Source organism: Mercenaria mercenaria, chromosome 9 (assembly GCF_021730395.1).
Source record: "Mercenaria mercenaria strain notata chromosome 9, MADL_Memer_1, whole genome shotgun sequence".
Taxonomy (NCBI): Eukaryota; Metazoa; Mollusca; class Bivalvia; order Venerida; family Veneridae; genus Mercenaria; species Mercenaria mercenaria.
This window is the reverse complement of record NC_069369.1, coordinates 35,784,780-35,802,220: the sequence shown is the minus strand read 5'-3', so window position 1 is coordinate 35,802,220 and position 17,441 is coordinate 35,784,780. Positions and strand designations below refer to the sequence as shown.

General features: G+C 34.9%; 1 protein-coding gene across 1 annotated transcript; it reads right to left on the bottom strand.

Annotated features, from left to right (window-relative positions):
- Positions 1-532: 532 nt before the first annotated feature.
- Positions 533-9,948, bottom strand: LOC123547892 (small integral membrane protein 8-like). Its single transcript, XM_045335137.2, has 2 exons — positions 9,722-9,948; positions 533-1,335 (listed from the first exon to the last, which is right to left on the bottom strand). Exons 1-2 carry the CDS (start codon positions 9,842-9,844, stop codon positions 1,174-1,176), a joined length of 285 nt encoding a protein of 94 aa, XP_045191072.1. The 5' UTR covers positions 9,845-9,948; the 3' UTR covers positions 533-1,173.
- Between the last annotated feature and the right edge of the window lie 7,493 nt (positions 9,949-17,441).

The following is a 17,441-nucleotide window of genomic DNA, read 5'->3' as shown; positions in this document are numbered from 1 at the left end:
CAAGTTTGATGAAGATCCATCAAGCATTTCATGAGAAGTTTCTTAAAGGTTTTTCTATTTTTAGCTCTGGCGGCCCCTAAAAGAGGCCAAGGTGAAACATTTGAACAAATTTGATAGAGGGCCATGCCAGGATGCTACTGACCAAGTTTGGTGTAATTCTGACCAGTATTTTCAGAGAAGAAGAAATTTAAGTGAAAATGTGGATGCCGGACCATCCACCTATACTAATAGCTCACCCTAAACCTTCGGTTCAGGAGAGCTAATAAACACAATAAGCCTCTCGTGTTAGATGCAATACTCCATCTGAATTGAAATGAAGCCTACTGAACTGTCTTGAAGTAACAAATAATATTTTAGGGACACATGTGCAACTGTATATGGCCATTTTACAACAGCACATAATATGAATTATACATTAGGGAAACTATACACATCACTGGCAGTTAATTGGAATATTACAATCACTGTTATTACACCTCTCGTAAAATCTGGCTGTTCAAAATAACAAATGAACAAAAAAAAAGAACACTACTTTCATTTTTTCTTGCAGACATTTATATCACTTCTTACCAAAATACAGCTTAAAACATTTCGTATGACTAGATGTACAGTCAGTCTTTACTATAGACCAATGATTTCATTTTGGGTTTATACATTTTCAGTGTATTTCAATATGTGAATAAAGACCTCATGCAAATAAACACCAGTTTTGACTCTCACATACACACTTGACCGTATTTGATTTCATGCATGTATTATCTAACAGATACTGGTGAAATTGTAAAACTGATATGCTCTTTGTTAAAATGGCCAAATACAGAAGCCACAGGTTCCACATACTTGCAAAAACCAAAAAAATCCTTGCATTATTCTCAGTTATAGAACTCATAATGCATTAAAAACAACACAAAAATACAAAATAATTGGCCCCATTTTCATAGAACTACCTGCAGGTAAGGCATGAAGTATCTGTTTGAAAACAGAGTGCATTGTTTTATAACAAACAGTACTGCCTTATATTTATAAAGATCTCTTTACAAAGACTTAAAAACATGTTCTTGCTGTATGTATCAAAGTTCTGTCTTTTAAATTTTTAAAAACACAAATCAAAAGCTGTTTCACGCTAACATCTAATTAAATGATATTATCACAATTTCTGTTGAATAATATAAATCAATCCCATTTTGAGTGTTTCACTCTCCTTGTTAATGAACCATCATCACTGATAGTAGTGTAAGTTGGAACGTCTTTATACTCGTCCGTTAGTCTGATATATAATATATATCCACAAGCAGCTAGGAATGCAAATCCTCCAAGTCCCATCACCCTTTTATTCTGGAAAAAAATAACAAACACGTAGTCAACAAACATATATTTAGACAAAAAATGTAAAACTGTTTACTGTGCAGAGTTCTCTATCACTGTGTTTGTGGTGCTCTGTGCTTCCTGATAATCTAACCTTTTATTTTTTTTCTTAAAAGATATTTATACTTAATCTAGCTAATACCAAAGACATGTGAAATATGAAAGACAAACACACTGGCATTATCATTAACACCATTGATTTGAATATGTTTAAAGCTTATGAACGCATGACTTCTTAATAATTTATCTCTTACACACTTTCAAAATTACCCCCACCCCCACCCCTGCCCTAACAAATTACTGTAAAATAATGTGCAAAAAGGGCCAGTGAGTTATTGAAATATTAGGGTGTAAAATATTACCCACACCCCTACCCCTGCCCTAAAAAATTACTGTAAAACTAGAGCTACTTTTGAGAAAAGCGCATGTCTCCCACAACTGCCTAATCATCTAAACACTAAGTCAGTGTTTTTATACTGTTTAGTCACAACAAATATACCTTTGAAGAGTAAAATGGCTGATTTTCAGTAATTCAAGGGCCATAATTCTGAAGTGCCTATGTCAATTTTGCTAGTTATCGAACCTGGGAGAGGAATTATGGTCATACACATTTTGTTTAAGTTTGGTGAAGATCGGATAAAAAATGTTTGACTTGGAGTGCGGACAAGATGAATGGTTTTTGGTGCATGTTTGAGAATGAAGACTTCAGCATTTTTATGAGTCTAGGTGATTCATTAGTTATTGTCAAGGGCCATAATTCCGAAGTGTCTTGGCCGATTTAGCTAGTTATCGAACTTGGCTGAGGTCTTATGGTCAAACACATTTTGTTTAAGTTTGGTGAAAATCGGATGAGAAATGTTCGACTTAGAGTGCGGACAAGCTTTGTGACAGACACACACACAGACAGACAGACTGGAGTAAATCAATATGTCCGAAGTGTCTTAACCGATTTGGCTAGTTATCGAACTTGGCCAAGGTCTTATTTGCAAACACATTTTGTTCGAGTTTGGTGAAGATCGGATACGGATACTTCAGCATTTTTATGCATCTAGGTGATTCATAAATTATTGTCAAGGGCCATAATTCCGAAGTGTCTTGGCCGATTTAGCTAGTTATCGAACTTGGCTGAGGTCTTATGGTCAAACACATTTTGTTCAAGTTTGGTGAAGATCGGATGAGAAATATTCGACTTAGAGTGCGGACAAGATGTATGGTTTTTGGTGCATGTTTGAGAATGAAGACTTCAGCATTTTTATGCATCTAGGTGATTCATAAATTATTGTCAAGGGCCATAATTCCGAAGTGTCTTGGCCGATTTAGCTAGTTATCGAACTTGGCTGAGGTCTTATGGTCAAACACATTTTGTTTAAGTCTGGTGAAAATCGGATGAGAAATGTTCGACTTAGAGTGCGGACAAGCTTTGTGACAGACACACACACAGACAGACAGACTGGAGTAAATCAATATGTCTCCCACACCACTGTGTGGTGGGAGACATAATAATGTGCAAAAAGGGCCAGTGAGTTATTGAACTATTAGGGTGTAAAATATTTTGTATTTGGGCTGTGAATATACTTTTTGTTTAAAGCCATTTTCAAGACATGACAAAAATAGAGGATATCTGTATGCTTTAATTGTAAGAGCAAAACATCTTTCACTCTTGAACACCAGTCTTACATTTTCACTCATAACTATGTCACTTGCGAAAAAACTGCATCTTGTGTTCCCATTGTGACAGGTATTTCAATCTTACACCGAAACAAATAGAGAGGGAAATACGCACAAGATCTGCAGCAGAAATATTGCTTGTGCAATATTCTTCCGCTAAAGAACGAGTGCATATTTCCTGATACAAAGATAATAACCTTCTTATTACATACGTATCTACACGTATAAATGTAATGTAAATATTATGAATTTATTCAATAAGATTGACAATATTAATGAACTAAATAAAGAATTAATACAACAATACATATTGAATTATGTCACGTGCCCGATATGAAATTCAGGCGTCAGTGTATGGAAAAATCTTGACATTTCCGGTACCATTGTAACTTAATGGAGAAAAGAAATGAGTATGTAATAATTTATCATATGAAGCTGAAAACAAACCTCATTAACAAAAGCTTTATCTCTATATTTCAGAACATAAAACTGAGTGTTCCAAATACATTAATGGCCAGTAACAATAATAATGGTTGCACATCTCTTTTGATGCTGGATTGTGAAAAAAGGCTTTGTAACATACATGTTGGTGATGTGGAGCAAATGCTATAAGCATTGAGTAATAACAGAGATAAAATACATGTGCACAAAAACATTACAGTAAGTAAGTTAAACAGAGAGACAGAGTCGAAGTGCATTAAAACTTTTAGCTAATATTCTTATAACAAGCGGGCCATGATGGCCCTATATCGCTCACCTGTTATTATTGCACTTGAGGACAAGAAGGTCCTCAGAAAAAATATCTAAGTCCAAAGGACAGGAACAACAAAGGAAATAAACCAAAAAGAAAAAAAATTCTTACAAGGTACAGATATGTCAAAATACACCTAAAAAGTGGAGGTACCATCCATGTTGTACCACAGAAAAGTGGTCTCGGTTTTTCCCTACGGCCAATAATAAAAAAGTTACTATAAATAAGCTATTTATAGTAACGTAAAAGGGAAGTAATTAAAAAAAAGGATTGTAAGTGAACAAAAGAAGGATCTGCCAAATAAATCTGTTGACATAAATGAAATTTCAGATCAGCATCTTCATTAGTTACGGAGATATACCCATTTTAATTTGAAATAAAGGGAGGTAATTTGACATAAAATCAGTCCATAGTTATCTACCCTCATTGGCTCAGTCCAACTAATGACAATAATGAAATTTCAAATATGTCCTATAAGTACTTACTGATATAAATCCATTCTGATTACAATCAGGGGAGGTAATCAGATATAAGATAAAATAACTCTGGAACCTACGAATGGATCTGATTTGTCATGGAATCCAAGGTTTATTGTTGTTGAAGATATTTTGGAAGTTTGTATCAAATAAAACCATAAACGAAGTCTCTATATGGCTGCAAAAGCCAAAATAGCCAATTTCGGACATTTAAGGGGCCATAACTCTGGAACCCATGATGGAATTTGGCCAGTTCAAGAAAGGAACCAAGACCTTGTGGTGATACAAGTTGTGTGCAAGTTTGGTTAAAATCAAATCATAAATGAAGCTGCTGTTGTGCAGACAAAGTCAAAATAGCTAATTTTGGCCCTTTGAGGGGCCATAACTCTGAAATCCATTATGGGATCTGGCCGGTTCAAGAAAGGAACCAAGATCTTATGGTGACACAAGTTTTGTGCAAGTTTGATTAAATTCAAATCATAAATGAAGCTGCTATTGCGCAGACAAGGTCAAAATAGCTAATTCTGGCCCTTTCAGGGGCCATCACTCTGGAACCCATAACGGAATCTGGTCAGTTCAAGAAAGGAACCAAGATCTTATGGTGATACAAGTTGTGTGCAAGTTTGGTTAAAATAAAATCATAAATGAAGCTGCTATTGTGCAGACAAGGTCAAAATAGCTAATTTTGGCCCTTTCAGGGGCCATAACTCTGGAACCTATAATGGGATCTGGCCAGTTCAAGAAAGGAACCGAGATCTTATGGTGATACACGTTGTGTGCAAGTTTGGTTAAAATAAAATCATAAATGAAACCACTATCGTGCAGACAAGAAATTGTTGACGCACGGACGCACAAGACGGATGCACTGACGACAGATGACGGACGAAGGGTGATCACAAAAGCTCATCTTGTCACTATGTGACAGGTGAGCTAATAAAAACAGGCACAATTCATAAAATTCTGGTGTCAGAGTTATGTCCCTTGTTTAATAAAATGTGTGTAATGATTTGGAACAATTGTTTTAAGTCTGAATCAGTCCACTGAGTGAAAACAGAGATAGAGTGGAAGTGCATCTGACAAAACTTTAACTTGAAATTCTATGACAGAAATGGCATAATTTACAAAAACATTGGTGCCAGAGTTATGAACCTTGTGTCATATAATATAAGCGATGATGTGGAGCATCTGCTTAAGTTTGAATAATTGAATTATGGTTAGATGAGTGGAAAATAAACAAGAAAACCATATTCTATGTATGACAAGTTAAACAAGAGGGCCATGATGGCCCTATATCGCTCACCTGTTATCATTGCACTTGAGGACAAGGTCCTCAGTAAAAATATTTAAGTCCAAAGGACAGGAACAACAATGGGAAGAAATTTAACCAAAAGGAAAAAACAATTCTTACAAGGTACAGATATGTCAAAATGCACCTAAAAATTGGAGGTACCATCCATGTTGCACCACAGAAAAGTGGTCTCGGTTTTTCCCTACGGCCAATAATAAAAAAGTTCCTAAAAATAAGCTATTTATAGTAACGTAAAAGGGAAGTAATTAAAAAAAAAATATTGTAAGTGAACAAAAGAAGGCTCTGCCAAATAAACCTGTTGACATAAATGAAATTTCAGATCAGTATCTTCATTAGTTACGGAGATATACCCATTTTAATTTGAAATAAAGGGAGGTAATTTGACATAAAATCAGTCCATAGTTCTCTACCCTGATTGTCTCAGTCCAACTAATGACAATTATGAAATTTCAAATAAGTCCTATAAGTACTTACTGATATAAATCCATTTTGATTACAATCAGGGGAGGTAATCAGATATAAAATAACTCTGGAACCTACGATTGGATCTGATTTGTCATGGAATCTAAGATTTATTGTTGTTGAAGATATTTTGGAAGTTTGTACCAAAAAAACCATATATGAAGTCTCTATATGGCTGTAAAAGCCAAAATAGCCAATTTTGGACCTTTAAGGGGCCATAACCCTGGAACCCATGATGGAATTTGGCCAGTTCATGAAAGGAACCAAGACCTTGTGGTGATACAAGTTGTGTGCAAGTTTGGTTAAAATCAAATCATAAATGAAGCAGCTATTGTGCAGACAAGGTCAAAATAGCTAATTTTGGCCCTTTCAGGGGCCATTACTCTGGAACCCATTATGGGATCTAGCCGGTTCAAGAAAGGAACTGAGATCTTATGGTGACACAAGTTTTGTGCAAGTTTGATTAAATTCAAATCATAAATGAAGCTGCTATTGTGCAGACAAGGTCAAAATAGCTAATTTTGGCCCTTTCAGGGGCCATAACTCTAGAACCCATAATGGAATCTCGCCAGTTCAAGAAAGGAACCAAGATCTTATGGTGATACTAGCTGTGTGCAAGTTTGGTTAAAATAAAATCATAAATGAAGCTGCTATTGTGCAGACAAGGTCAAAATAGCTAATTCTGGCCCTTTCAGGGACCATAACTCTGGAACCCATAATGGAATCTAGCCAGTTCAAGAAAGGAACCAAGATCTTATGGTGATACAAGTTGTGTGCCAGTTTGGTAAAAATCAAATCATAAATAAAGCTGCTATTGTGCAGACAAGGTCAAAATAGCTAATTTTGGCCCTTTCAGGGGCCATAACTCTGAAACCCATAATGGGATCTGGCCAGTTCAAGAAAGGAACCGAGATCTTATGGTGATACAAGTTGTGTGCAAGTTTGGTTAAAATAAAATCATAAATGAAACCACTATCGTGCAGACAAGAAATTGTTGACGCACAGACGGACAGACGCACGGACGCACTGACGACGGTTGAAGGGTGATCACAAAAGCTCACCTTGTCACTATGTGACAGGTGAGCTAAAAAGGGCTGTCCAGAAGACAGCAGGCTCGAATTTTCAACAGCTTCTACGTCAAACAAGGGCCACAACTTAGCAAGACTTATGTAACCAAGTTTTTACATTACAATTTCGATCAATTTAAATGAACTATTTTAAGTTCCAGCGTATCAATTATGAATCACATTATATATCAAACGCTAGCTTTTTTTCGATAGGCAGGGGTGTAAAATTCCACTCGCCCACTCGCATTGGCGAGTTAAAGTCTGGATAGGACGAGTGGACCTCGCTGTATACTCAACCGATCGGGCAAGTGCTTTTTACGCCGAAACTTTATCAAAATTCAACAAAAAATGTTTTGAATAATATCATGAAAAACGATAACAAACTTTGCGTCAGCAGACGCTTTAAAATTCAATCGCTTACCGATAATGATTGCGCGCTAGACTGTGAATATTATTATAACCGATGAAGTTACAAGAAAACCATGTACTGTAAGCCACTAAGGGCGAGTAGATTTTACTATGTTATTAGCTATAAACCTATTTTGATTTTGTTTTCATTTGCTTCTCTCATATCAAGCTCGCTTTGAGGCTTTGCTTATTACATATTAAAAAAATTATCAAAAATTTTGTACTTTTCTGTTCTTCTTTTTTACCCTAACAAGTGTTACCAAAAGTAGATGTCACTCTTCCTAAAGTTACTAAAAATATTCGAATGAAAATATCACATGGAAAGAAGCAAGATTAACAAATATATGATATGGTTTTCTCATCATATATGCAACAGCTTATTTCCACAGGTGCCCATCCAGTCTTGGTGTCTATATGGGTGCCGCCCCCTAAAAAAAAGTTTAAAAAACAAAACGATTTTAATTTGAAAACGAAAAAAAAAAAATTGAACATTTTTTTTCCCTATATATACTCATATGGAAAAGGTGCTTGTCTTGCCATAACGCTATGGAGGTTTACTAGGACATGCTGTGGAACATCCAAAATGTCCAGTTCAGTACCAATAGAGGCTACCCTGCTGCAATTCACACATCATGCATTTATAAAATAGTAAACAATCTTATTCTGACTAGTCAACAGTCTTAAATAACTTACATTTAAATTCAAACAAGCCAACATGTCTGGACATTTGCAAAATAACAATGACGATCGGCCATTTTGATTCAAAACGAAAGTAGAAAACCTATCCAGTTCTTGGCGTCTTAGAATTTAAATGTAAGTTATTTAATGTTGTATACTAGGTAGATTAGGATTGTTTACTGTTTTCTAAATGCCCGATGTGTAAACGGCAGCAGGGTAGCTTGCATAGTACTGAACTGGACGATTTTGGTTGTTCCACAGCGTGTCCTAATAAACCTCCATAGCGTTACAGCAAGACAAGCACCTTTTCCATATAAGAGTATATATAGGATTTTTTTTTTTTTTTAAATTTTTTTTTTCGTTTTCGGATTAAAGGTGTTTTTTTACTTTTTTAGGGGACGGCACCCATTTGGGCACCAAGACTGGATGGGCACCTGTGCTTATTTCAATATACTGATTAGGCAATGGACGATAAAATAATCATAAACGTCCGAAATTCTACCTATCCGAAAGTACAGTGAACTTGCCTATTCCGAACCAGTGTGTAAATTGACTCATTTCCAAGTTTTTAAGCAGCCGTCGCGCATACGTCAAGAAAAACCGTAAGCTATGTTTTGGCTTTATATCTAATACATTAAACTAATAATTAATTGCTGGTAAATGTTCAAGTTATTCTTACATAATACATATTTACAACATTGTCCAAATGCTATATTTTTTCTTATGTGGAAATTTGACGAATGTAAACAAAAATGTCAGATTCAAAGAGCGCTTGCGTTCTAGTTTTTTAATGAAATGAAATGGAAGGGAGATTAAAAAGAAGGAAATTTTATGCTCTTTCCAGTCATATATCCCACATTAAAAACAATTTGTCCATTGAGATGCCTAAAGAGGAAATATAGATGGCATACATTGTGCCTATTCCGAATCACACATTTTCAGTTCTGTTCTGCTGCAGGTTGTTTAAAGATTGCAGATAAAATATCGATTCAATGTGTCCAAAATATTAATTTGTTATTGCTTTTACCCATGGCCAGATGTTAAAGAAAAAGGCGGAGGTATTATTATACAATGTGACTATTTAATTCACATAAAGGACAAGACCGCCCACATGTCTGTTTTAAAACAGAATATTTCAATAATGCCAAAGAAGGATGTCATGCCTATCGTTTTAGTCATTTAATTGGCCTTAAATGCGATTATTTCTAATTCCTGACATAAAATAATTTCAGTTTTTGATTCAAGATGGTAGTTTTATGCTGTTGTGGATAGTAGTAAGAAAACCATTTCAGGTCATTTGTGGTGATTCGGAATAGGCGAGTATGACCCGGTTTACGCACAGTACCAGTCTGATCAATTACAGAAATCTGTTACAAACAATGTTTTGTTTTGAATTTCTTTTCACATTATTTTAATCGTGACATATTTGTCCAGCATTTAAAATGAAATTTATATTTAAAATATAAACTTGACGAAGTAAAACGATAAAAAATTAAAAACTGGTTCGGAATGGGCAAGTTCGCTGTATTTCACTCACAGGTTTTGCGAACAATTCGAAGTTCACCATTCTGAAGATATTCGTGGTTTTAACGCCTCTCAAACCAGGTTCCTTTGCCTCCGTTTTTGTGGAGGCATTCGATTTATTGTGCTCTTCAGCCATTTTCTCTATTTCTCATTCGAGAAAATGCGTTTAAATCATAAATATATTTGACATTCGTCCTGGCGTAAGGGCGCAGACATATTTGGTGTAATCATAAATATTGATTTTCTGTGAGAATTACATTTAAAGGTGGATAATCAATTTTTGGTCAACTAATAGATTTATTCAACATTTTTACACAGATTGGTGTTCACGGAGTTCTTAATACACGTCAGATTTTCGCAAATTTTTACTGAAAGTATTTTTAAAATTTGATTTTTCTATACTGGTTGCCCAACCAAGATAGCGTTATTTTAGCATAAATAAAAATTAAACAAACATATTTTGCCAGAGGAATAATATAAATATAAGCACTAATGAATTAAATTTGTCAAAGATTTGCGTTGACACGAATATATTTTGCCAAAATAAATTAGAAATGCAAGTTTATAAAATTATTAGGCAGTGGCTAGGGTTACGGTACCGTAATCCTAGCCTCCGATTCTAGGATTACGGAAGTTCCGTATTTCTAGACAACCCTGTGAGAATAGGCTAGGATTACGGAATTATTTAAGAGGAGTCAAATATATATATTAGGACATGCATAAATGATGTTTTAAACTTAATAGCGACTTTTTATGCCTGTCGTATTATTTCGTGTTATCAGGAAGGTCTAATACGTATCAGTTGTTCCAGGTGTTATCGATCCGCCATTTTGGGTTAGTAAAAGAAGAAAGAGAAAAGAAAAAACATAGAGAAGAACAATTAAAAATGAAAGAAAAAAAATGCAAAATCATGACTATGAAATAATAACGTACTCTAAACAAAAACAAAATTACAACAATATTTAAAAAAAAAACAACAACAACAAAAACCAACTATTATTTATTATGGAAATTGAAAAGAAAAAGAAATGGGCCATGAACTGAGCACCTCCTCGTGATGTGGCCCGGATATAGTTGGACAATTATGTAAACATTGAAACATTACTATTTTCATTAAGAAGATTTTAACTTTTATCATTCATAATCATTCATCGACAGTGCATAAATAATTGTCCATCTATATTTTACTAACCCAAAATGGCGGATCGATAACACGAAATAATATGGCAGACATGAAAAATCGCTATTTTAAGTGAAACAAGTAAGTTAACAACATCATTTATGCATGTCCTAACATATATATTTGATTCCTCTTAAATACTCCCGTAATCCTAGCCTATTCTCGTAGGGTTGTCTAGAAATACGGAACTTCCGTAATCCTAGAATCGGAGGCTAGGATTACGGTACCGTAACCCTAGCCACTGCCAAATTATTATTGCCTCCCTTTGTCTATCTCGGCTGCGCAACCAAGATAAACTAAAATTGATGAATTCCGAAGCTTCACTTAACTTTGGTTTCATGTAGTTGAAATGATCCAATATTCATCAAATGCAAATGTCAAATGAAATCAAAAGAAATAGTCCATCTTTTGAATACTTTTATATGAAAGGGAGGTAATTACAAAATTTTAAAAAAGTGATAAAATATACATTTCCAAGTGGAATCTAACTCTTATGTAATGGGTCCTTTTGTACCTTAGATGAACCTTTAAAAGATTATATTTTATTTATTTGTTTATTCAAGTCTCATTCATATACATTGTACATATATCACATTTACATATTAATTGTACAAATACATGTATATGACCATTCTAAAATAGAATTATAAGAGACTACTATTTAATACACTTAAGATCTGCTATTCAAACAAATATACATATGTTAAAAACCACATAGATGCTGCTAATCGACATTAAAATCACTTAAAATGTAACTTTGTTATTTAAAACACTGAGATACAAAAAAGACGCTAACGCGTACGGATTCAAAAATGTTTTTAAGAAATCGATATCCTCTTTAATCAGATTAAAGAGGGCCTGATTAACAACATCTATATGTATTATATAAATACACAATTATTTAACTAAGAAATATAGGGACATTATTTACACATTATAAGAGATCGCTTACGTAAAATATTAAAACAGGTTTTGGCAGTAATCCTTATCAATTGTGGGTTTGAAAATAAATAAACCAGTTTGTCAATATCGGTCATGCTTGAGAAAGCAGGACATACATGCTCTGCTTTCATGTAAAGTTCTTGCCTATATTCTCCGTATATATGACAATTAAACAAGACATGACATTCATCTTCTATAGCATTGCAAAAAGTGCACTTTCTGTCTATAACATTAAGATTTTCATATCGACCAGTTTCAATTCTTAACGGTGCCACTCCACACCGAAATTTACTGAAAGCTGACCGATGTTGGTGGGGTAATATCATTTTACAATATTGTTCAACATCAAAATTTGATTTAAACAGAGAATATGTGCGTAATTTATTACGGCCTACATTACGTATACCATTTACTCTGTTAATAGATACTTTCCACTCGTTAATGAATTCGTCCATTAACTTGGGCTTTACTATATCAAATAACATGTTTTTACCTATATGTTGGTTGATAGTACTGTATACGTGACAATCCAAACTAGTAAGCCTATTCATTACAGTATAGAACCAATTTCTACATCTAGAACTAGCTTTAGACTGAGCCCAGAGTGCAACACGTCTATTTATTCTACGGAATGAAAGAGAAGACACACGGCACCACAAGTTACATATAGTCTTCCATTGTCGGACTATTGGAGGATCCCATCCCATTTCACCAACAACTGCTGCATTTGGTGTATATTTCCCCACGCCAAGGAAGAAACGCATGGCTCTATTATGTATAGCATTAATACATGAGAAAGATTTCAGGCCCCAAATAGCTGATCCATAGTCAATAACAGGCCAAACCAATGAGTTGTATAATTTCGTATATACATCATATGTAAAACCACCTATTGCTTTGCATTTCGCTATCAAACGTCCAAGGGTTCGACTTGCACTCTGGGCTACAACTTTAGCAGTAACATTATAGTCAAGGTGTTCATGCAAAACAAGGCCAAGATAGGTATATCTGTCGACAATATCTAGGTTAAAATCACCACACTTGAAGACAATGTCAACTCTAGTAATAGAATTGGGTCTAAAATGGACAATTTTGCTTTTAATAGGATTGATTTTCATGTTGTTTCTACCACACCAATAATCTAACTGGTCCAATAAAAATTGTAAATCTTCTTGTTTGTCTGCTATTAAAACAATATCATCAGCATACAACAATATACATACCACGTCATCATCAACTTTAATACCAACATTAAACGACTGGAGAAATAAAGCCAAATCATTGACATATAAATTAAAACTATATATGAAAACTGAAAAATGTCATAAATTCTTGCTTAAATATGATTGACCACCTTTAAAGGTCAAATAACACTTCTTGAGCGTGTGCGGTGACCGCATCGGGTTGATAGGCGGTTTATGTACCTTATACCTTGTACCACAATTGTAAGTACTCAGTCGCTGACCTCAATCAAAATAGCAAACTCCCGGGGCACACGGGGCACGAGGAATCGAGGTTGATCAAATTCCAAATGTTTATATTAAATTATTGACCCATCTGTTACTTTAACCTGCTGGCGTCGCTAACATTGGAAGAATTTGCGGCCCAACCAGTTTATTTCTGATTTCAATGCATATGTTAATTAACATGCTTTTCAATCTTTCATTATTCGTTTGCAATAAAAATATTTTTAAACTGCATCGGGCTGACCAATATCGGCTCAATGATGGCATATCGGCAGACTGCCGATGCCGGTCCGATATCGACAAGTTTTATTGTAAATGTTTTGTGTGTGTGTGTGTTTTTTTTTTTGCTACATCTGACCAAAAAAAAAAAACGTTTAGTTAAGAAATGGAATGATTTTTTTCCGTGTTCATGCGAAATGAACGACAGAATAGGATCGGCAAATTAAACATGAATCGCTAGCGCGATTCATGGATTTGCCGATCCTATTCTGTCGTTCATTTCGTATGAACACCGGAAAAAAATAGTTTCATTTCTTATATTTACATTATATTTCCTTTCCATTTGTAAACAAGATAACATTATAAATTGCACATATTTTGTGGCATTTAAGATTAAAATCAGCTTCCCGGCCATTCTGTTCACCAGACGGAACAACTGCGACGTCATCTAAGGAACGTTCTCCCTGACTGTACGCGGACGTCGTCAAAACAGCGGCCGGTTTTCACTAAGCAGCGATGTCGTAACTTTCGCGCTTTTCTTTTTGCTGCTCATACGAAATGAACGTCATAATTTCCAATGGAAAAGAATAGGGCGAATGTAAATATTGAAAGATGGACATTGTATATATTTAAATTTTTAAAGACACAGAAGATTCACGAAGGGTTTGTAGAGTTCCTAAAAAATTTGCTTAGTAGTAAACATTCACCACAATTTCTGTGTAAAAAAGGGACATAAATGATTTGCCTAAATGTATGCCAGACCTCTGTAAGGTCGTCATATGACGCCAATGGTTTAAGTGAAATTGTTTCTGAGAAACATGCTTGCATGCGGAACGTTCACAAAACTATCTTATAAAGGGGCATAACATTGACAAAATGTAAGTCAGGGAAATGAAACCTGCTCTGAGAGATCGTGTTATGACACCGAAGGCTTGTGAAGAGTTCGAAAGCAGTCAGTTGAGTAGTTTCTGAGATATCAGCGGCCTTATGATCACTCAACATGTGTGTATGAGTGGTGGCGGGGTGGGGGTGTAGAAGGCATTATTTTTGATTTAATATGTCATTCAAAAGGCTGATGTGTACACACATGTGACACAACTATTGTTATACTTCGTATGAACGGATATGCCAGTTAAGATCCTCAGTATCAGAATACAGTAACAGTATAGAAAACGATTATTCCTGGTTACAGCATATCTTGAAGTTCAATACGTATGTAAGGCCAGGTCTGTAGTTCTTCGGAACGACCTCATCAAAATGTTCATCTTTGAGAAAACAAATTCACCCGCTCGCATGTGCAGAAAAAAAAGATTTTTAGATTGCGCGGCTGAAGTTATTAACTTAAAATGACCCAACTGTTAAATACAATGGTACTTTACCCGGGGTTGGGGCTATTTCTATTCGCTATCAGATTTTGAAGCAGTTCACTTAGGCTTGAAAATTTAAGATACCCTAATTTATACTCCTTTCACATTCCTTCAGCACACATTGTTCAGTAGAACCAGTAGTTATTGTCATCGTAATTTTAAAGAAATGGTATCTTCGTATAGATAAACTTGGCACCTAAGTAGTATAAAATGTATACGGCAACACTAGAGAATGTCAAGATGGTCAAGTGGTTACAGTAGTATACAATGAATCACTTGTCCATCACCTGTCAAATTTTGTCATTCTTCCTACAATTGAAACTCTGTTAAATACATGTTTCCTGAAAATATATCATTAAGTAACACAAACATTATGAAAATATTTGTTAGGAAAAAACCAAGTGCAACTAAATATTCAGAAGTAAGAGCAAATCAAATGGGCTTTAATTGTGGTGAAATGGGCTGTTGGAACTCTGTACCATGATCGTATACATTATAAAGAAGTGAAGTTTAACTGGATTAAAGTTGCACACCTGCACATTTGAAACTGTATTCAACCAGTAAGAGCAGAATCATTGCTCTTGCATTTGACAAAATGGCATTTTTATGTACAAAATACTTTTGTGATAGAATGGAATATCCAATAAAAGCATGAAGTCTGTGCACACTCTTCTGTTTATTATCCGGTAAAGAATGGTAAATCATACCATAATAGTAAATCAGAATGATTTTCACGACATAAATGTGGGAGGAAAAAGTAGGTCACTAGGTTGTGGTGGTCAGACAGAAGAACAAAATGTAGCGTAATTGCATGTTTCACGGAATATCTGCTGTGTCGAAGTCATCAGGATTTTTCATGTGTTTTGTTTTTCGTTGCATTGTCAGATAAACGCGCTCGAATACTTTCTTCAGGTATCAGAATTATCCCAACAAATAGAATCACGTAGAATCAGCTTTTTTTTCGAGGTAACTATTAGTTACCCATTTGTCAGATAATAGAATTGTAGGGAACAGTCGAGTTTTTTTTCATCATTGTTTCCATGATTTATATATGTTTGTCTTTTTTTTTTAATCAAGTACACATACAGAATCAATCAGCGCAGTTACGCCTTGGTTTTTAATTAAGCCAGGAAGACAACGTCGATAAGCGCAATATTACCATTTTCTACACGTCTATGTCCCTTCCGCCATTTCTTTTCTTGTGAAGAGCAATAAGTTATCTCTAACTTAACGATTTATACAAGAAGTCGTGTAATAACTCAAATATAATAAGTATTATCGGTCTTTAGTCAATAGCTGTGATCCTAAACTTTTTATTGGTTCAGTGACAATACGGCCTTGATAGGCTTAGCTGTCCCTGCTGATAACTTGGTATTTACAGTTGTGTTTTAGACATACAAAGGAGGCTTTAGTTCTGTTAAACTGTGTCAAGGTTCTTTGAGAGGCTTAAAATGTTAAGCCTGGAAATGTCCAAAATGTATACATTCTATGTCATGTTAAATGCTTTTTGTAGGGAAAGTCTGAATACATTTAATGGATCTTGAATCAATATTTCGTACAGATAGTCGGTCTTTGACTTGGTAAACAATCTAATGTTGTACTTCTTTTCTCTTCATGTGACAAAAAGTAGTTCCGTTTACTTTTAGGTTCTATTCTTTTCTGCTTTGTGGTACAATATCTGTGGCCTGTTGAAAACGAAATTGGACAGGCTACTGTATCGGTATCCTCCAACTAGAACCACATTAGTCGCCAATATAGGTAACCGGCTGTGACTATAAACTTACTTCGATACACAAAAATATTTTTTTTCTGCGTACTTATGTTCTATGACGACTTTTGTTTCCAGACGAATGTCTCGCGTTTTGACAAGTATCGTGTTCGTGTCGATTTAATCGATTCAAAGTCACAATATTTATGAAATAAAATTAGTAAAAGCTCACTCAATCTGACAAACATGTCATGATTTTATCCGTATGTTATAAAATGATAAGTCAATTCACCTCCCATTTTTCATACATAGCAGTAAAGCTGTTGGCACTTGACCTCGAGCGATTTGGTTTCAAGTTTTTTCATGACTGATATATAGGGGAAAATAAAGTGTATATCCTTCATATTAAAGTCAAACGTTATATATAACGACTAGGGAGGTAAGTCAGCATAATTTAAAGTATAATTCGGTGTTTTGAATGCATTACTCTTGAATATTTAAATTAAATTAATTTCAAAATATTTATTCTAGCATAAAACTGCTGTTATTGTCACTTTTCGGGGGTGTTTTAATAGGAGAGAAAACGTGTGTTAACAGAGAGATTCTCGCGCTCACGTGCTGTTATAACACCTTTTTATATGTACGCGTTCCGTGGCATTTAGCGTAAACGTATTACGGCCCTAAAACGGATAATTCAAATGGAAACGACGCCTCGAGGGTAACTGTTTAGGCGGTAACGTGGCTCTGCCGAGTTACCGCGTAAACAGTTACACGAGAGCCGGATATTCCCATCTGCACCTACAACCAGTGACAGAATCTTTTTCTTGCATACTATATTCAAGAAATAACAA

What these genes read in the sequence shown, in the direction of transcription:
- LOC123547892 (XM_045335137.2), bottom strand. Translation starts at nt 9,844, where the DNA reads ATGGCTGAAGAGCACAATAAATCGAATGCCTCCACAAAAACGGAGGCA. An exon ending in TCGAATTGTTCGCAAAACCT is followed by an intron (nt 1,336 to 9,721) that starts GTGAGTGAAATA and finishes ATTTTTTTCCAG; the next exon opens with AATAAAAGGGTGATGGGACT.